This window comes from Lissotriton helveticus, chromosome 4_1 (assembly GCF_964261635.1).
Source record: "Lissotriton helveticus chromosome 4_1, aLisHel1.1, whole genome shotgun sequence".
In the NCBI taxonomy this organism is placed as follows: Eukaryota; Metazoa; Chordata; class Amphibia; order Caudata; family Salamandridae; genus Lissotriton; species Lissotriton helveticus.
This window is the reverse complement of record NC_136063.1, coordinates 426,649,409-426,671,184: the sequence shown is the minus strand read 5'-3', so window position 1 is coordinate 426,671,184 and position 21,776 is coordinate 426,649,409. Positions and strand designations below refer to the sequence as shown.

Here is a 21,776-nt window from a genome sequence, read left to right as displayed (position 1 = left end):
CTGCGCCCAGTTGGAGAGGCGTTTGGGGCAATGACTGAACCCGAGGCCTTGGCTTCTTCTGCTATGTCCAATATTTTGGTAATAGGGCCGATGGCACACATAAATTTGTCTTTGCACAAACGGCAAGACCTATCAATGCCCTTAGAGTCCTTCACAAACTTCCCCAAAATCGTGCCCATTTTTGCATCTATGTCGTGGGTGAGAGACCCTTTCCCTGCTAAGGTGGGACAGGGCATTCTGCTCTGAGGCGACTGTGGGCGTCCTTCTCTAACTGCTTCCTAAGCTGCGCCACAACATATTTTGCCACTTTCTCGGCTGGATCCCACTCAGCTTATCTAGGATGGACAATGACATAGGGTTTGTGGCTGTCTGCCAAGATCTGGGCAACCTGCTTCCTCGTCTGAATCCCCTGGGGAATCCCCATCCTGTTGCTGTGGACTGAGCGGCATCAGGAGGTCCCCTGGAACTCACGGATGGGAGTGGGGGTGGTATCAACTAAAAAGGCCTGTTGAAGTTGCTCAAACGTGTCCTTATCGACTCTCTCATCTCACTTCTTTTTTCGGGGCGGGGCCCTTCACCTAGAGCATCTTGAGGAGGTTTCTCTGTGGTAGGAGCAGTGGAATGGGCAATTTTTGTGCATTCCTGCACAATTCTGTCTGAGAGTCTTTGCTCCATGGGGGCCATAAGTTCATTAACCGGCCTATATATCGAAATGTCTACTGCCTCATACAAATCCTCATTCCATTGGAGCTAGGCCAATGAGTCTTCCTTCTCATAAGGATTAATATGCTGTGGGACTAACCAGACATGCAAGCATGTCAAAATTATGGGGCTGGGGGGAAACCAAGGCACTTGTGGGCGTGCCAAAAGGCACACATTTACGGCTGCAAGCCCAAGGAACACAAAACACCCTTAGTTGTATACGTTTTATGCTACCTACCGGCAACTGTCCTAACATAGGCCTTCCAGGCCTTAAAATCAGAAGACTGCTCTGAGTGTTTTCAAATATGTGCACCACACCAATACAGTCCCGAGCGGATTGCTGGGCGCTCTCCTGAGCAGCCGGGATGGGCCACGAGCAATCCCAGGCCCCAACAGTGTGCGTATGAATACCCGATACGGGAGATGCGCTGCAGGCCAGAGCGTCTCTGCCGCCCGCAGCACTCTCATTGGGCGGATGACTGCATCGCGTTTGCAAATTGAGGTCAAGTCTCGTACGGAGGGCTCTACCGGTCCAGCGACTATAGGAATCTGAAAGTAATCAAATGCGCTGCAGCATCATATTGGGCATGGCCTTCCTACAAAACCAGTAAACACAGTAAATAAGGGGGAAATGAAGCACCACTTAACTGTCTGCTGATCAGCGAAGAAAGAGGGAAAGTAGGCAGTAACAGAGGACTTTGGGACTTGGTCATAGACATTGGAGAAGGACTATCGAACTCTTGTGGTTTTTTAGGTCGAGCAGACGTACGCTCAATGCGTGAGCATTGAGAGAGTCTGTTTCAGACCTAATGTGGCCCGTTATTGGGAGAGTGGACACCAATCTGACACGAGCGTTTCCTTCGCGGATTTCACCGCGGGAGCGCGCGTCTCACCCGCGCATGCGCAGAGTAACAGCATTTTTTTATTTTTTTATTTCCCAGCCCCGAACCGAATCAGGTATCAGAGCGCTTCACATATAGGCAGCCCCCACCCCTCTGCATGCGCACACACAGGCGAGTGCATGCACACGCAGGCACACGGCAGACACTCGCTCACACACACCCCCCTCCCCCACAGTCACACACACACGCACTCCAGACACATACACACGCGCGTGACCCCCATCCCCACCACTTACCGGGCTCTTTCGGCGTGTTCAGTGTCTCATCGCTCCACTTCTTCCTCGGCGGCGGCGGCTGTGGCGGCGGGCGGGACTTCCTGCTGGATTGCAGGCCCCGCCCCCGTCTCAGGCAAAAGTGCCTGACTTCCGTTTTTTTTTGTAAAGCACTCCATGAAACTCCATATGTTTTTACTCTCAACCCTGTGCTGCTAACCCCACATCAAACACATACCTCCTTCATTACTTCCCCGTTATATGCCCTTCCATTTCATCTCTATCCCTTGTTTTCATTCCGTATTAATTTTATGTAACTTTTTTGAGGGCCCAGCTGTTGCCAATTGCTGTCAGACCCGAACAAGAAACTTCACGCATCTCTGTTGCCCCCTTGTTTCCTGTGGTGCCGACGCAGTGAGGGGAACGGCCAGCGCTCATTTGTGCCAGCAGCCCCTGTGCCTACAACGCCCAAGTGGCTTCGCGAGGCGCACTTTGCACACGTCAGAGGAGGGCGCCGGAGGCCTTTGAAGCCGGCGCCCCTCAGAGGCTGGAAGAGCTCGGGGTGCTGAAACCAAGGTACTGTCGATAACATTATTTTTTCTTTTCGCGTGCGTGTTCACTTTTAATGCACTATGCCCCCACCTCGCAGAGGAAGCATCCCATCGCCTCACAGGTCACACAGACACGATTCCACACGCACCTTCACTGTACTCGCGTCTTTTTTTTTCTCTTTGCGTGCTTGTACACTTTTAATGCACTATGCCCCCACCTCGCAGAGGAAGCATCCCATCACCTCACAGCTCACACAGGCACGATTCCACACGCAAATCTCGCATGCGCCCCTCCCTCCACCGCATATGCCTCAATACCTCCGTTCCTTTTAAACGCCACCCCCCTCCTCTCCCTGAGACACCAGAGCAGAGAGAATGGGCGTCTAAGACGCTCCAGGGTAAACAGCAAGTCGAGGAACAATAAAAGTGGGCCTGTGTGCAAGGGAAACTGGGTTATGTGGCAGGCTCTGCAGGTATATGTAATGACAAGGGGTGCATAAAAGGTTGCTGAAGAGATGAGGCTAACGTGGCACCTCCCGACCCTCCTCCCCCCTCCAATAGTAGAAGTTTCAGTGCCTGCGTCAGTTACCCAACCGTCATCACCAATAGAAAGAGGACAATGTTACGAGGCAATGGCTTGGCTTCCGAGTTTCTCATTTTTGTGCCTTCAAATGTGCTCAAGGGCAGCGCGGGCGCTAATTGGTTCTCATTACTGCTGCACCTATAACTACATGTGCTGCTGGCTTAGGCTTGTTCACATTTCTTCCTTCTTTTCACAATGCCTAAGTCTATTTCTTTTCACCTTTTTTCCCTCCCTGCTCTCTTGCTTCCACGTATCCTTCCCACAATCTCCATTCCCTCGCACTCCCGCACTGTTATGTTTCAGCTGTACATTTCTCGGGTCCAAGTTTTTAGTTACAACTGTGATGCTAATTCTGTTTCAGATGCAAACTCCCAAACCCCTCCCCTCTTCCCTCTCAGCGGCGTGACTTCCATTCGTACAGCAGGTGCAGTGGCACCGGTACCTAGAGACCCGAGGGGCCCGTTGAGCCCTGATTATTGCTGTATTTTATAATTGAAACAGCAACCAGGGTGGCCCATTGCTTGCACTAGGCCCATGACACGCTGGCTACGCTACTGCCACTCACAATTTAGGGTGCAAATCACATCTTAAATATTTGCTCCCAGGATTTGCTGCTAGAAAACCGGCTACAAATCACGGGAGTAAACTGCACGAAATTTCATTTTTTTGCACCCTCCATTAGAAGAAATATTGCCTGACTGGTTTATATGTATGTTTATGTAATTGTTTTGACTGCCAACGTGTGGCACTTTATCCTCTGCAGAGGGTTTAAGACACTGTAAGCAGACGGAATTTCAGAAAATAAATGTCATAGACCAGACCAGCACCACCATCTCAGCTTGACTCCGCACCACCTCAGCATCACTGATCACGGCACCATTTTAACACCACAGCATCAACACAGCACAGCACCACCTTCGCATCAGTACAACACCTATCGCAGCACCTCCCCAGCATCTGCACAGCATCACTTCAGCACCAGTTAGCGTCACTCATCACCACTGCAGCAACACCACCTGAGCTTCACTCACCAGCACCTGGGCACGACCACAACAACAGCATCACTTCAGCATCACTCAGGCCCAGCGCAGCACCACCCCAGCACAGTACCACCTCAGTATCACTCAGCACCACCTGAGCACCACCGCAACACCAATGCATCAGTGCAGCAATACCTCAGCACCGTTTCTGCATCTGCGCAGCACCACTTCAACACCAGTCACGGTCACTCAGGACCACTTCAGCAGCACCACCTAAACATCACTCAGCAGCAGCTGAGCACTACTACAACCATCAGCACAACACCACCTCAACATTATTCAGCCCCAGCGCAGCACCATCTTAGCACCAGCGCAGCACTACCTCAGCACTAGCACAACACCACCTCAGCACCAACACAACCTCAACATTAGTGCGGCACCAGCACAGCATCACTCAGCACCAGCATCTCCTTAGCATCACTCAACACCACCACCTCAGCATCACTCTGCACCACCTCAGCATCATTGAACAACACCTCAGTATCACTCCGCACCACATGAGCACCACCTCCGCACAAGCACACCACCACCTAAGCACTACTTCAATTTAACTCTGCATGATCTGAGCACCAGCACAGCACTACCTTGGCATTAGTGCAGCACTGCCACCTCTGCATCACCGTAGCACCGTAGCACCAGCACAGCATCACTCAGCACCAGCGCAGAATCTCCTCAACATCACTCACCACCACAGCACCACCTCTGTATCAGCACAGCACCACCTCTGCATCAGTGCACCACCAGCAAAGCACCAACTCAGTACCAGCGCAGCCCCATCACAGCATCAGCGTTGCACTACCTCAGCACAACTTCAGCATTAGCGCATCACTCAGCACCATGTCAGTTTAACTCAGCATCACCTGAGTATCAGCATAGCATTATCTCAGCAACAGGAAAGACATACTGGAAGACAGTGTATATATTAATTTTCTTTTAATAGGGTGGTTCCTTTTTACATAATGTTTACTTGTTTACTGTATGTATGTAAAGCGCTCTGATACCTACGGGTCAAGCTAGCGCTATATAAAACTTTTAAAATAAAAATAAATAAATAAAAATTGTAAATGACAAAGCTATTAATTTCGCTATTCTCAAAACCAACACATAAATTAAAAAATTGTCATTTACAATGCCAATAGCTCAAACTTTCCTAATGCGAGACCTATTGCATTGCAAATGCTTGTTTCTCTAGTGGTACTTTTATGGCTTTAATGGCTGCTGTGTTAAATGTTGGATTAAAGCGAAGAAGGAAAGCATAATCCTCGCCTCCAGTGCTGACCTCAAATCTGCGGTTAGATGGTCTTTACCAGAAAAGCGTTACCGAAGGTAAGTACCTTTTTCTTCTTTAATGCTTCAGGATATGTGCCTCAGGTATTGGATAACATTTGGGATTCTCGTACTCCTTTGATTCCTTCTGAAAATCCAAAAGGACCATTTGTGTGCCAATGTGCTAAGATCCTAGTCTAAATATGTGTCTTTCTCACCGAGTCCTCCTTAAACAAATTGCCTGATTGACTCATTCCTGGACATAAATGGAAAGGACAGCTTCTAGTGTTTTTGAAAGGGACAGATTGTTTTTCGGTTCTTTTGCAGTTTATATAGGATTATCATTTCTTGATTTATTTTTCTTGTAAATTCAGTGTACTGCAGTGTTTTATTTCTGTCATATGTACAATTGTATGTTTCATTGGACCGATGAGCTATTTAATTAAAAAAAAAAAAAAGTTCTTTAAAAAAGATTGCTGCACTGCTGAACATGCATGGAAATATATTGCCTACTATGACTTTGGAAAATAACCGTTGTGGAGAACTCAGTTTACAAATAAGTAACTTTTTCATGGTGTGTCTAAATGTTAAATACTTTAGTCGCTGCAAAATGTTTTTCTTTTAAGGCATATCTAAGTTTTCGGTATTTTTTTTGTTTGTTTGTTTCTTCCTTAATAGCTGTACGATCGCCAGCAGAAATTCCATCGGGCACTGTCATTGGCTTAACAACTGGTGACCCAAGGTTGAATTTACCAGCAAAAAGGTCAAAAGCTGTGCCAGATTTAAACGTTCAAGGTAGAAATAACGTTGCTCTGTGGTTGTGTAGCAAACCTTCATAAGTTAAGCTGTAAACGTTACAGATGCATCTTGTTCTTTCCGTTCCAAAGACACTAGCCTATTAGAACCTATATGAAAGGATTTTAAAATGTACAAAGTTCAATATTAATTTGCTTGAATTGGGTAACCATTCGAGCACACACATACTATGAGGATTTGCTATGCTATTCGTTTACTTTAATGTAGTCCGGAGTTTGCCCCCGCTGCTGGTCTTGTGCTCAGTGGGAGCCTCTGTTAAACCATACAGATGATCCAGGTTCAAATCCTGGCAAGGCCAACTTGGGGGTATCATGTTTTAGCTTGCAACATTTTATTCTACCCTTCCACCTTTTCAATGCTTTAAAATGTAAACCAGAGTTAGATTATGAATTTGTGCAGCATACTAGACTAAATAAGTCTTATGCACCTGGTTATACTTGAGAGTTGAGTTGCATAGTGCAAGTTATCATAAATAGAACAATTATTATTGCATTTTGAACCCAGAATTTATTGACCTTCTACCCCAACATCCAGGTCCTAAAATGTGTTAAATTGGTTTGTAATTCAAATCTAGGTCATTATACAACGAAAAATATTCTGTTACATATGATTCCAGAACTGAAAGTATAAGTGATATTTCGGTTTAAAGGTTTGTAGTTGAGCAAGAGGTAAACTGTTGTGCTTTCCTGGAGCTATTCTTGCAGTGACTGTGAAATGGTAACATTTTTTTAATAAGCATTCTTTAAGTTTTTAACACAGTACAGTTTTTGTACAAGTTAATGTATAAGAAATCCTTACAAGAAATCGTAACCACAATGCACATACAAAATGAGTGGCAGTCAAGTCAAGACAAGCAAACCTACTCTTCTTTGCATACAGTTTAGCTTGCATCTAGTGTGAAGTAATTCCCCCTAAGGACCTCAAATCCTAATGTTTCTTGAGGGAGCTTCACGCCCAGTAGGCTTCCTTCAGTAATTGCTCAGAAGTATATTGCCCTCACCCACTCCGCCTATGAAGAGACCCCCATCCTAGCTGTATCCATTTTAACTATGAGGCAACCCATTACCACTAGTAATGCACAGATCGTGAACAATACAACTCTACCATCATTCTCAGCATGCTCCTTTTCAGAGACCGGCCCACAGGCTGACCCAGAACCCTGGATGTTGGTGGGCTAACTCTCTACCAAAAATTGAAGGGTGCCCGGCATTTCCAGGTGACATGGAACAAATGCCCATACTCCTCCTGACACTCACCCTACAGCATGCAGAGCCCTACATCAGATTCAGTAAAAGCCCCTTTCCAAAATCTATTTGGAGGATAATGGAATCTGTGCAAAAATATCTTAAGTAGGTGCAGACATTCTGATACAGCAAGCTCCCAGGGAGCCAATCAAGCCAAAAGTCATTCTTCCTTCTACTGCGGCACCATATCACTCTTACAAGCATGGTTTAGTGCAATAAATCCATCTGAAGCATTTGTCGGGAAGGATTTATTTCGGGCTAATCAGTGCTTCCCTAATCTTTCTAAAGTAACTATGGTTTCTATGGGGTTGGATCTGGAATCTTAACTTTTCTTTATGGTGATCTAGTGTGAGTCTTAGTTGCAGAAACCTTAACGGTAAATGGTGTATCCCATAGTACTCTGAGAGAACCTTGAACGATTTAAGGTGACCCATGACCCAGATATCTCCGACCTTTAAGACACCGGTAAGGTCCCATTGTCAGAATCCTTTCAGCTCGGATAGCTGTTTCATTATCATGCCGTGCCATAGCGAGAGGGGGTGGGGGGTGGGGCGGGTGGGTGTTCTCCGGTTTCATTTATTCTGCCAACCATCAGTCTCCATGCAGGGCAAGGTCACCTTTGTGAGTTTAGAGTACGGAGTTGAGGCATAGATGTATTTCAATTGCATGGAACCTTTAAATAGCTATAGTTCAGTCCCGCATTGAGGGGTTCTCAATCACCACCTAGCGATTCAGATATAAAGAAAAGATGTGAGGCTCAATATTATAACTCTATATCGGCCAAGTCATACGTCCTATGTGAATTACATGCTCTTTTTCACACACGATCCTTTGGCCTTCCCCTTCCACATGAACGTAACAACATACAACCTCCGGTCAGCTCAGCAAATTATACTGGAATAGCACCCGGGTGTTCATTTTTTGCCTACGTTTAGAAACATCTCAACTATTGATTACATTTTCTTATCACCGCTTTTGGGCAATAACCTGGCCAGGATGGAAATTCTCGATCGTATGGAGAGTGACCACAACCCCCTAACGGTAACAATGCATCTGCAAACGCCGGTTGCCGCGGAAACAACAGAAGTGGGGCAATCATCGCGGGCCGAACTCCACACCTTGGCTAGAAGAATCAAATGGGATTCACTAGGCTCTGTCAAGGTGGGAATTTGGCTTAAGGCCGAAATACCTAACTTCAGACTAGAGGCCCCCACAGAGTTACATCACCTGTGGGATAATGCCATCGTTAAATTACAGGATCTCTTGGTAGGCCGCAAGGTTCAGCCCAGATCATCTGGGCCACGTCTGAAGCTAATTCATGATCCAGCACTAGCCTCCCAAAGAAAGACCCTCAGGAGGGCTGTGCGCCGGCACAAACTGATCGGAACTGTACATACTGCCAATAACGTGGCATCGCTGCAAAAGACCTTCAAGAAATCCTTATGGGAAACCAAGAGACTAAAAGAACACTGAGTGGCTAAAAATATTCAACCTCCTTAAGGGCAATAGCCAGTCCAAGTTTTGGACCTACATGAACAAACTCCGTTCCATGAATAAGATGAGAGGAAACGCTGTTTGTGAAGAAGATTGGGCCCTGCACGTGTCCCAACTATATCGCAGTGATACCTCGGACCCGGTGGTGATTGGACTAGGAGATCTTGTTGAATCCACTCAAACAGAAACTCATGAGCTGACCACTGCAGCCGAGATCTCCGAGCATCTGCGAAATATGAAAAACGACGGTGCTCCAGGGCCCAACGGTCTTCCGGCTAGGGTATTTAAATGTGCCCTGGAAGAGTGGGCGGTCCTCTTGACTCCTCTATACAACAACGTGTTCAGGACATGCCAGCTACCAGACTCATGGTTAGGCTCGATTCTGTGCCCCATATTCAAGAAAGGAGATCCCACGCTTCCGGCTAATTACCGACTCATCGCACTGTTAGATCTTGAGGCAAAGGCATACGCACGATGTCTTTTTAGGGTGCTTGAAAAATGGGTTGCTGACAAATACATAATACCATACTACCAAACAGGTTTTCGGGCATCGGCCTCCACAATAGACAATATCACCACTCTAGCCATCCTGAGTCAACAAGCAGCCCAAAAAAAACATCTTCCACTTTACTGCTGCTTTGACTACAGCGCGGCTTTCGACAAAGTGTCACGGAATACCTTGTGGAGGAAATTGAATAAGTGGGGGATCCCGCAGAGCCTCCTAGGAGCACTCATCTCCCTGCACAACAACACATGGGTGCAAATCAAAACCGGCCCAAAGACAGTCTCTTCAAGAATTAGTGTCGCTGACGGGCTAAAGCAAGGCTGCGTTCTTGCCCCTCTTATTAAACCATTACACAGCCGATCTTGGAACATTTTTAGAGAACCGCAATCTCCTCCCGCCAAAACTCGGCCCTGTTAAAAAGTCTCTGCATATATTACAATATGCGGATGACATAATAATGGACCAAGCCAAATCGGGTCTCCAACGAGCGTTATGTACGCTGCATATATACAACATCGCTAATGCCTTGAAAATCAATCCGGCAAAGACCAAGGTACTGATATTTGGCAGGTGTAAGAATAAGAAAAGCTTAATGTGGAACATTGGGCCTGCCAGGATCAACACAACCGTAAAATATAATTATCTGGAAGTCCTGCAGCTCATCTAGCTGCCTTGCAAAAGAGAGCAGGAGCAATAACATACTCCCTGACTCGGTTGAACCTGTCCCTGTGCAGTCCCTCTGCAGAAGCCATTCTGAAGGTGATCAAAGCTACTCTTCTTCCTGCCTTAACCTATGGGCGATACAAAAGGGGATGATGGACGGAGCGTTTGAGCAAATCAAACTCTCACCCCCAGTCAACTGATCTGGGTTTAATCCACCACCATTCTTTAGCCCACTCAGCCACCCCATTTCAGACATGGCCATATGCAAATCAGTCTGACCCTGTGCCTCATGGGAACAGTCCAGCCCGAACTGCCAAGCCATGTCTTCCATGGACCGGAAACAAGCATCCTGGGACCGGTTTCGGATTCATAATCCTCATCAGCCAGGCTATCTTGAATCCAGTGGCCAAGTGAACAAGGGACTCACGTCTGAGCATACCTTGCCACACTTAGGGCGAACAAAGCGATACAAAAGGGGATGATGGACGGAGCGTTTGAGCAAATCAAACACTCACCCCCAGTCAACTGATCTGGGTTTAATCCACCACCATTCTTTTGACTGGGTGTGAGTGTTTGATGTTCAGATGCTCCGCCCATCACCACCTCCTTTTGTACCGCTTTCGGCTGCCATAAGTGTGGCAGGGTATGCTCAGACGTGAGTCCCTTGCTCACTTTGCCACTGGATTCAAGCAAGCCGGGCTGAAGACGGCTGTAATGCCAGAAACCGGTTCTCTGAAGCTTGTTTCTGGTCCATGGAAGACATGGCTTGGCAGTTCGGGCTGGACTGTTCCCATGAGGCACAGGGTCAGACTGATTTGCATATAGCCATGTCTGAACTGGGGTGGCATAGTGGGCTTAAGAACGGTGATGGATTAAACCCAGATCTTTTGACTGGGTGTGAGTGTTTGATTGGTTCAGATGCTCCGCCCATCACCACCCCCTTTTGTACCGCTTTTAACCTATGGGCATCAGGCCTCTCCCGGGGCATGCTCTGCTAGTCTTGATCTCGCCCAAATATCCACCTATAAAAAAGAATTCCACCTCCCAAGTTTCATTGAGCGAGCAAAACTACGTTTGGAGCTGGGCCTACAAAGACAATCAATTTACTGCGAGGCCGATACCCTGAAATATTTCATAAGGTTATTAAAAGCCGGTGACACTTTAAAATCCCAGCTAAAAGAAACCTTTTCCAGTCCTGACAACCCTTGGAACACTCAGATTGCAAAGGCCAAAAGAGTGCTAGAGATGGACAACACATCCCTTCTTTTAGATACCATTCCATACTCAGCCTGGTAAAATGCCATCAACAGACAGGTCAAATTAATTTCCCACCGCATGGATCTGCACTCCGAAAAAACATCTTCCATTTTGCTCCCACTGAACTCTTCGTATCTTCCCGGGAAACCGCAAGCCTATTTCCAGGAAAACTTAAATGCAGTGGCACGGAAGAACATTATGTTCATGCGACTTCTTGGCTTGCGTTCAATGGCTTTTTAGCAGATGAGCTCCAACAAGGGAGGGGGGGCCTGCAGACTGTCCAATTACCACTCTGAGTCATGGCTGCATCTCCTGTGTTGTTGCCCGGCCCTAGCTGCCTCAAGAAAGTCTCTCTTAAAACCCTTGTATTTAAGATGGGGCATTAGGACATGCTGGGAGGCTTCGGCCTTTTGTTTCGCGTCTGACACTCCAGTGCTTGCAAGGTCAGGAACATTTGTGAGACTCTTGGACAATCTTCTGTTACCTTCTTCGGCCCCCGCTCTCCTACGTCTTCCCCCTCAAAAACTAATTACAAACTTTTTCTCCTCCATGGTTTAGCATTTTTCGTTTTTATTATCTTTATTTTGGTTTTGCGTAGCAAAATATTTATATCGGCAATTACAAGACTGTTTTTCTTAGAAGCACAACGGACACTAAGCTCTGTGAGCTGTTTCTCAGCTTTGTGTCTGTTTTCTTCCTTTTATCTCAAACATGACAAATGTGTTAACGCTGATTTTTTAGATATGTGCTAATGCTGTCTTTTATAGCAATGGTTTTAAGTAACTGTGCTAAATTAATAAAACTTCAAACTAATTTAATTGTTTTTAACATTGTTAGATTTGCAGAGCACTCTGGCATAGAAACTTGAGTGGGATCCTTTTACACCACAACACCCTGAATGCAACTGACCTCTAGCTTTCACTTAGAGCTCCCCCTCCATGAGTCCAAATACTGCTGTCATTCGGGCGAGAATTGTGAGAGTTTATTTTTAAAGCCAATAATATCATAGTAGGAGGCATTGTAGGTATGAAAAAGTGATGGAATTACGAAGACCATGGATTTCCCTAGATCTGCAAATGTCAGAAATACCTGTGGTTGGTAGGGTTCTCTTGGCAAAGGTTTTTTTGGTAGAAGTGTTGGGAACGTTGTATGGTAGGACATTGTACATTGGAAGTGAATTCCAGTTGTTCACCGCATCGTACATTTGAGAAAGGAGTGTTGTTCTCCTATATTTTGTTTGCACAGCCAGATGGGTAATGAGATATTCTAAAATCTTCTCAATATTCTCCCAGGTTGATGATAGATTTTCCTAGATGCTTTTTTTTTTTTGGGTCAAAAGATCTTAGACATACCACTTTTTAAAATCTCAGTGATAATCATGCATCTAAAATTCTTGGGTAAAGATTTGTTCCTCTCCACTGCTGAATGGAAGAGTGGCAAATATGTCCTCACGGGCTAGGAGAAGTAGTATGGTTATGTGGAGTAAGGCTAGGAGGAAACTCCTCCCATTGAAGTATTGGTTTAAGTGGGCTACGTTAGCTGAATTCCAGTATCATATTTCTCTCTGAAACAAAAGACAATGGGTGAAGCATCCCTCGTGGAGGTATCAAATGCTTGCCTCATTTCTAATTTCCCTGCGGTTAATGGGATTTCCTTGCCTTTGTGGATTGTTTGCAAGGGGAAGTGTGTAGTTTACTGAAGTGTTGTAATGTGATCACTCCACCAACTTGGGTTATGCCGATTCACACTTGAGTGTACCCCTTTGATCAATAAACATATCAATCACTGATTCAGAATTTTGTCTGTGGTAAGTCCTGGTCATTTGAGGTGGGTGCCGAAAAGCATTATAGGTGGAGAACAGATTTTGTTCCCTTGTGTAGTTTTGGAATGCCTTGGCTTTGTTTTTCTGTTTGGCCTGCTAAACGTAATCAGTTTAAACTGCTTTTATTATTCTACCCTGGCATTTATTTATAGACAACTGGAGTCTCTTCTTCTACAGTTTCTTTTGGCTGACATCATGTGAGTCTCATAACCTGGTATCTGCAGCAGAGTTTGTGACCACAGTTTTTGGGAACATATATCAATGTCTTCTTTTGTGGATTTGACTAATGTAATATAGTGAAAGGAACAAACTTGCAAGATATAGGGGGTAAGAACAGATTGGCCAGTGAGTACAAGATATCCAGTCATTATGGAATTTGCATATAAGATAACATTCTGAGGGTTTGCTTTTTGTTTGTTTTCCCAGATGGCTAGTCTAGGATGAGTGCAAAGGCCAGAAGGTAAAGAGTTTCAGATATTTGCTGCTACACCTGAAAAAACCTAAATATACGGTTTTGAAACAAACTGTCCTAGCCTTAAGTACTTTTTACTTCGAAGTCCCTCACAATTTACAAGATATGGAAAGTAGGTTGGCCATGTCTAGACAAAATTTCTGGGCAATGTAGTTTTTTATTTTTACTATCGATCCAAGGGAAGAAGGATAGCTACAGAGGCATCTATTTCAAATCAACCAGGCCTTTACAGAGCAAAACAAGCAAAAGTGGCAACTGGGCATCTCGTACAATTGAGTGAATTCCACACCTGCTTCTATCCAGCGGCACACAGAAAAGATGCAATACCACCTATAAAACTTCCTCCCAACTCCAGTAAGCATTGGGGGATGACTGATGTACCTTAACAGATAAGTATTTCAAAACATTTTAGCCTGTCACAACTGCCCAAGAAAGACAAATACCAAAGTATTTGCTCTCATTAGTGGAAGAATTAGCTTCACTGTTACTCAAAAAAGCCTTAGCAAATGTTCCTTTGTACAGGACAGGCTGTAGGCTTCTTCATTCGCAAGTAAGATAGCACTGTGCATTTAATCAGCAATTCACTGTGCTGCCATTTGGCATCAAAATGTGCTGAGTGTCTTTATCAAATCTCTGTTGGTTGTGGCAGCCCACTTACGTCGCCAGTTAATATGCATCTACCTATGCTTGGACGACTAGTTGGTAAAGAGGGTAAACTGAACACTGCCACCATCAACTCAACCGACAAGTAACTTGCTAAGCTAATTAGGATTCAATATGAAGTGTTTTCAAATTGTTCATTAAGGTAAGGGTAGTTTATCTATTGAGAGTTTTATAAAGCACACACTTAATCCGAAGGTATCAGAGCGCTCTATAGTATAAGATACAGACAAACACTGGAGATTTACAGGTAGGTTGCAATGCAAGCAGCTTAAATGTTAGGTTACCATTGCGCCCAACAGCTGGTTACATCCTAGTATGTAACATTGGTAAGTTTACAGCTAATGTAGCAGATTTGGCATTGCTATAGTAGACCGCCACTGAATTGATCACATTGCTCAATGCATTAAGTATCTTTCGAAAAGTGGGGTTTTCACACTCTTCTTGAAACCCAGAGTTGAGGGCTTTTTGTGTATTTACTTTGGAAGGAAGAGTTTCATATTGTGGGTGCACTACCAGTGAAGTGAGAGTAGGTGCTCTCCTTTAAAACAAAATAAAAAATAATAATCTTGGCTGTTCTAAGAGTAGAGTCTTTGAACTTTAAAGTGAGTGGCTGCCAGCAGACACAATGAGTTTCTGGGCCTGATATTTTGGGGTTCTGTGGTGTAGCACTTTGTGTGATACATGCTAACTTTAGCATGCTACATGCTTCGACAGGTAGCCACTTGAGTGCAGTCCGAGATGGTGTGATGCGATTGTAGCGACTTGTTCTGGTTATTAGTCTAGCAGCCGCATTGAGCATAGTCCTTAATGGGTGTAGTTGATTTGGGTGTAGAAGTAAGTACCACATTTTCATATTTTAGTCAGGAGATTACAAGCATTTGAACCACATTTTGGAAAACTGGCATGGGAATGAAAGCCTTACTTCTCCTAAGTGGCCTGTGTTGGTATAGTGCTTCTTTGGGGGTAGAGTTAATGTGGACTGTCATGTTTAGGTGTTTGTCAAGGGAGATTCTGAGAGATGTAGTACTGATTGTGATTTTCAGATTGCAGTCTAGGGTGTTCAGGTGGAGCAGCCAGTTTCCTTTTGGAGGTGGGAGGGGGGAGGGGGAGAGTTGAGCAGGAAGTTATTCTGCCATGGGTTTAGTTTTAGGTGGAGGTGATTTTGAGGTAGTGATATCATCTGCATAAAGATAGTATGATCTATTGGGCGGGGGCGGGGGGGGGGGATATCGAAGTTAAGGGTTCCATGTAGAAATTGAAGAGTTGGGACTAGATTTAGAACCTCGAGTAACTCCTTGGTTACCATAGGTATGATTTGATAGGGAGTCCTTTAATTTGATTGGTTGAATGCGATCGTTGAGATGGGGAGAGCTATTTCGAGGACTGTACCACTCTGACCCTTTTGAATTTTAGGATGAGTGGTAGAATGTTGTGGTTGACCTTGTCAAGGGCTTAGGAGAGATTGAGAAGTATAATCAGGCAGGATTAATCCTTTGTCTAAAATTGCGAGGTAATCATCTATGATGTTGAAGATGGCTGTATCCATGCTACAGCCAGCTCGGAATCTTGACTGGTAATAGCCTAGAAAGGTGTAGTCCATGATGTGTTGGTTTAGTTGTGGTAAAACACAACTTTTTAGTTTTTCGGCCTGGAAAGGGAGGTTGGTCACAGGGTGAAAATTGTTCAAATCTTCTGCATCAGCTCCAGGTTTCTTGAGAAGGGGTGTGACTTGCCCCATTTTCAGGCAGTCTGAGAGAAGCATTGACTATTGTGGTCCAGAGAAGGGTGATGAAATGGCTAGAGCTCCTGATTAAGGCTGCAGGTATTGTATCTGATGTGTGCGACAAGGTTTATGTTGGCTACAATTTTGAGTTCGCCCACTTTTGGAGCTCTGAATTCAAGCTGCGAAGCATTGTTTATGCGCTTCAGCGGTATCTGCTTGAACAAACAAGCATGCAGTGAACCTATATAGATGTGCCTGCCACTCCCCCGTGCACTCCGAGAAAATATCTAGGACAACTAAAAGGAAAGAAATAACAGATAAAAGTATTTATTAGCCTGAGAAGGCGCAAAACAAAGTGTTCTAATATAAGGCTATAGAAGCCTATGTCGATGCCAGTATCCAAACAGTATCCTGTTGAAAATAAGATATAAACTAAATACAAATCAATTCAAAGTCTGCAAGGAGGATCTCCTCCATTCCACTCAGTGTAACTTTAAAAATACTTAACGTAACCAATCAGTCCAAAGCTAGTATCATTAAGAGTATATTCAAGTACGTTCACGATGAGCCTGTTATTAACAGGCTTAGTGGTTATCACGGACTGAAGTGTGGAGGGCGGACTCAAGTCTAATCGTAGGTGGACTCCCCAGTTGCCATCTGGTATTAGCATTGACTCATTTTTATAAAACTGTCAATTTTGAATTGGACAAATGGACTGATAACTTACGCTGGACAAAAAATGCCTTTTCAGGACAACATGACTAAGGGTAAACGACATCCTTTTAAACTATTACAAGACAATAAAGATCTGAGTGTACAAATGGCAGACCAGGGTGGGAACATCGTCCTGATGAATAAAAATGATTGAAAGATAGGTGTTCTCCCAACTTGGAGTTGTCATCCTTTACAGAAATTGTATGCAAACCCTATTCCTGATATTACCAGAAAGACTAATGAGAAACTCGAGGTCTGGGAGGCTTGGGGTTAATCAGTGACAATGAGTACTTTTAATTACTTATTGATCGCCCACGTTGTCCATGTTTATATGCCCACCTAAGGTCCACAAGAATCTACAATTCACCAACGGGAGACCGATAGTGGTCCAGATAGGGGGTCTACAGAAAGATTATCGCAATATGTGGAAGTTTTCCTAAATACCTTTGTAACAAACCTACCTTCCTATATTCAGGACACTAAACTAATTCTTAACCTAAATGACGTTACTTGGGAACCCGGGATGACCATGGTGACCATTGATGTGGTCTCCTTATATACTAATATCTCGCATGAGATGGGTATAAAAGCTTTAAGACGCTTTCTCAATACTCGAGCTATTGAATATCTGGAGCATACTAAGATGCTTTTGTACATGACGAGATTTATTCTTAAGAATAATGTTTTTTGTTTAATGGTACAAGTAGTTACACTGATCCGCAATGGGTTCCAGATTCACTCTGTCTTTTGCTAATCTCTTTAAGGGATGGTTTGAGGCAGAGTGGTCTGGGGTCCCAAAGGAACTCGATGGATTGACTGCATACATTACTGGGGAGGTAAACAGACGATTGTTTTATGATCTGGACAGGAGACTTGGAGCTCCTTAATTTCTTTTTTACTTTTTTACTTACCTGAACATGGATGATTGCAATCTGTCTTTTACTTTTAAACATAGCCAGGAGCTAATGGTGTTACTGGATATAGAACTGTATTGCCGGTGTACCAACATTTGCAGCAAAATGCATAGGAAAAATACTCCTTGTAATTCACTCCTACATGCCACCAGCTCCCAACCCAAAACTCAAACCAATGCAATCCCTTGTGGTGAAATGTTAAGGGGTCGCAGAAATTGTAGTGAAGACGCTGAATTCGAAAAAGCCTTGTTGGATATTGAACACTGTTTTATGGGGGAGGAGCCAAGATGGCGATCGAGATGGCTGCGTAACCGCTCGGCTCCGTGAGCCTCCTCACCCCGCACATACATCCTGGCACTTATCCTGAGCTGCAACGGCATCTACATGTAGGCGAAGGATCAATCTTACTTACCGCTTGCTCCTGAGGCTTCTGCTTGCTGTAGACCCGTTGGATTGTCCCCGACTGTTTTGAGGCCTTCGCGGAGCTGGGACCGGGGTCTCGAGTGCGGAGAGTGGCCGGCCGCGAATGCAACAACAGCGGCCTCTGGTGATGGTGAGGACTCGACCGGAGGGAACTGAAGCCTGATTGCCGATGGCGACAGTGCCGACCCAGCCCAACTGGCGGAGAACCTTGCGGGGAGTGTGATGCGGCTGGGTCGAGGGAGGTGCATGATTCTTAGCCCCCCATTCCGGTGTTGTATCCGGGCCCATTACCGATTTTGCCCGGAGTCAGCGTGCGGCCCCCAGGGTGTGGCGGAGTTTTTAGCCTTTCGGTGACTCTCCGCTGAGAAACCTGCCTTGGCTTGTGAGATTCCCGCTGTGAATCCTGTTCCTCCCTGATGTGAGACCCGGTCCCGAGGTGAGGTGGAGAAGGACAAGGCCGGAACAGCTAAGATGGCGGAGAGCGCCCTCGTACGCACACCTCACCCGGGCGGAGAAGCCGCTATGCGAGAGAGTCCTGGGGTCTGGAGACACGAGAGAGAGCCCACGTCCAGAGATGTTTTGGCTGCGTTAACAACTCTGCATGTGACCCTGATCCGGGACGCCCTGGATCTGGGTAGGAGGATGGCTGCCATTGTTGTCCCACCGCTCCACATGGGTAGGGATGAATCGCAAGGAAGCGCCGATGTGCCCGCCTTTGCGTCAGTGATGAACGTTCCAGCTGCGCCTACGTTTGTGGAGACGCCGATAGACCTGGTCCGTGAATCCGCCTTCGATTGCTCTGTTGTGTTTGGGAGTGACTCGTCGGGGCCCTTATTCGTACGGCGGCGGAAGAAACAACATCGATCCATGGTTTGGGTTACCCCGGCGGCGTCTCAGCTATTGTCGGATTGTGTGACTTTCTCCTCCTGGCTGCTGAGACTGTGTTCTGCCTGGGGGATGTTTCCGGTGTCAGTATCGCCACAGACGGAGTTCCGCCATGAGTACTTGGCTGAGATTTGGGGGCCTCAGTCCCATGGAGTATTGGCGCTTCCCGGACCGCCCGGTTCGGTTGGACCCACCACACTGTACTGTTTGCCGATTGATGAATGGCCGTCTGTGGGTACCATTGATAGAGAAGGCCAAGGATGATATCGTTTAGGATATGATGGAACACATTGTTGGCCGACGGTGTTTTGGAAGGACACTCCACGGGGATGTTACCGATTGAATTTATGATTCTTGCTTACTGTGGCTATTCTGACTTTGCTTCTGATGTATGTTGTGCGCGACAGGTGAGGGGGAGGCCGGGTGGTCTGCTCGATGGCCCTTCTCCATAACTTTTCCTTTCTTTTTCTTCCTCTTTCTTCTATATTTCGGGTCTCTTCTTTAGGGCGATAGGCACGCTGCTGGGGGGGGTAGGCCGTAGCCTTCTGCAGGGGTGCAGGGTAGGGGGTAGAGGGTTGTTTATTTGTTCTTTCTTTGTCTCTATGGCCCTTTGCCTTTTCTTTTTCTAGGTGTCGTCGTCTTCATGTTTCCCACAATCTGTTTTGTTTTTAAGAGCTGGGGTGCTGATTCGACATGACATGTATGTGTTGTTTCCATTTATCCTGACTCGTATGCCTTGCCCCCGTGTCCTTCAGTGTGTTCGCACGGTTTTCTGTTGTATGTTGCTATTGTGGGATCATGTGTGACCATCTGGCACTTCTTCTGATATTTCTTCTGTTTTACTTTCTTTATTGTAAAATTAACCTTCTTAATGCCTGCTTCTCTCGCTGTGCGCTTAAATACGAGTCGTATCCTGGATACTTACCTGACCCTGGCTTATGGCCTGCTGTTTCTTTTTATATTGCTCTGCTGACCTTACGGATTGCCTAGCGGCCGGCCAGGGATGGTTGTAGGCCCATGCTTGTATTTATGTGCCGTGATAATAAAGGTTTAAAAAAAAAAAAAAACACTGTTTATGAATAGGAACTATGACAAGGTTGTGGTGAAAAAGGCAAACGAGGTCTTGCCGTCTTACACATGTCTACGCTAAGACCTAAACAGAAGGATACATCAGACAAAATGATTTATTACTATTTCACCCTGACTCTGGCAAGCTTTATAGTATTCTTAAACACTGCCATGTCCTGATTTCTGATAAGACTCTGCATTCGTATCTATCATAAATGCCTAGTACTACTTTCAGCAGAGGCTTAAAGCTGGCTAAAATGATTAGCCCAAGCTATCCGCACATACCCTCACCAAAGGTTTGGCTCACTGACTACAATAGAGGCTTTCACAAATGTAGACGTTGTAGTGTCTGTAGATGAGCACTTGATAAAGCAAGGTTTTTTAAACTACATGGATACTGGTAGATTCTCAATGTCTGTGCATATTGACTGTGGTGCAAAATATGTGGCTTGTTATTATTTGCCAATGCCAGCAAATTTACGATGTAAGTAAGATTAGGCCACTCAGCCAACAGATGGCTGAACACTTTCTAGCGTTTAAACAAAAATACATGAAATGCCCTATTGTTTCCCTGCAAATGTTATCAAAAAAGGGTTTGTGGGGCTGAAATCACCATTTTCCCAGCTTTTAGAGAATAACAGATTTTTGTCAGAAAACCAACATTTTTTACACAGTTTTGGAATTTTTTTGGGACATAGCCTATTTTTTGTGCTTTTAACCTCCTTCCAGTTAATGGTAGAAATAGGTGTGAAAGCAATAATGAATCCTGGAAAGATATACATTTTGGAAAAGTAGACACAATTCTGAATTCAGCAAGGGTTAATTTGTGTAGATCCATCAAGCTTTCTTTATAGAAACTAACAGTTAAATATAGGAAAAACCTGAAAATTAGTTGAAAAAAACAGCCTTTTGTGTCAATGTTTTCATCTGTAACTTCTTGTAATTATGACCGCTCTTTGAAAGCAATATACGGCTACATCCGCTGGACCTTCCTGGTTGTGGGGATATATAGGACTTGTAGGTTCACCAAGAACCAGACGAACCCAGAGTCAAAAACTGAGCAGAAATTTGCAATGGCTTGTTATGTACCGGGTGCTCTATAAACTTTCAAAATAAAATAAATAAATATAGCAATTATTGTGGGAAAATGTATACATGGAAAAATCGGTATGAAAGACACCTATGTATTTCTGATATGGGAACAAATGATAGAGTTTAGAAACAGTACATATTTGCACATTTTCAAAATTGGGAATACTCATACTAGCATGAGAATTATCGGTCATTTTTCAAAATGACTTCTTTTTTACACAGTGTATTTCATTTGGAAGGCAGAAATGCATCAAAAATCAATAGGTAATAACAGTTGCTTTGCAAATCTGAATTACCCCAAGTCTCCCGATAAAAATTGTACCTCACTTGTATTGGTAGGCATAGTGCCCACGACATAAAATGGCTCAAAACCCAACGTCAACACACCACATTTTCACAATGAAAATGTACCCTTTTTGTGCGAAGTGTCTAGCTGTAGTTTATTAACACTAGCTCTGCCGGCACATAGGGAAACCAAGCAAACCTATGGGGTGACTTGACTTCCTCCCAAACGTTTGTTACCCAGAATCCCTTGCAAACCTAAAAAATTATCCCAAAAAAACACATAATTTTCCCCACATCTCTGTGGTAAGTACTGGAATCTGCGTGGATCCACAAATTTCCACCCACCCAGCGTTCCCCAACGTCTTATGAGAAAAATGGTACCTCACTTGTGTGGGTCGGCCTAGTGCCCGCGACAGGAAACGGCGCAAAACGCAACATGGTCACAACTCCATTTCTCAGTGAAAAATGACCCTTTTTTGG

General features: G+C 45.0%; 1 protein-coding gene across 1 annotated transcript in view; it reads left to right on the top strand.

Annotated features, from left to right (window-relative positions):
• POP1 (POP1 ribonuclease P/MRP subunit) overlaps positions 1–21,776 on the top strand; it is a 514,990-nt gene that overhangs the window by 224,487 nt on the left and 268,727 nt on the right. The window contains exon 11 of the mRNA XM_078686978.1: positions 5,935–6,051. Coding sequence (XP_078543104.1) covers positions 5,935–6,051 — 117 coding nt within the window. The remainder of the gene's footprint in view (positions 1–5,934; positions 6,052–21,776) is intronic.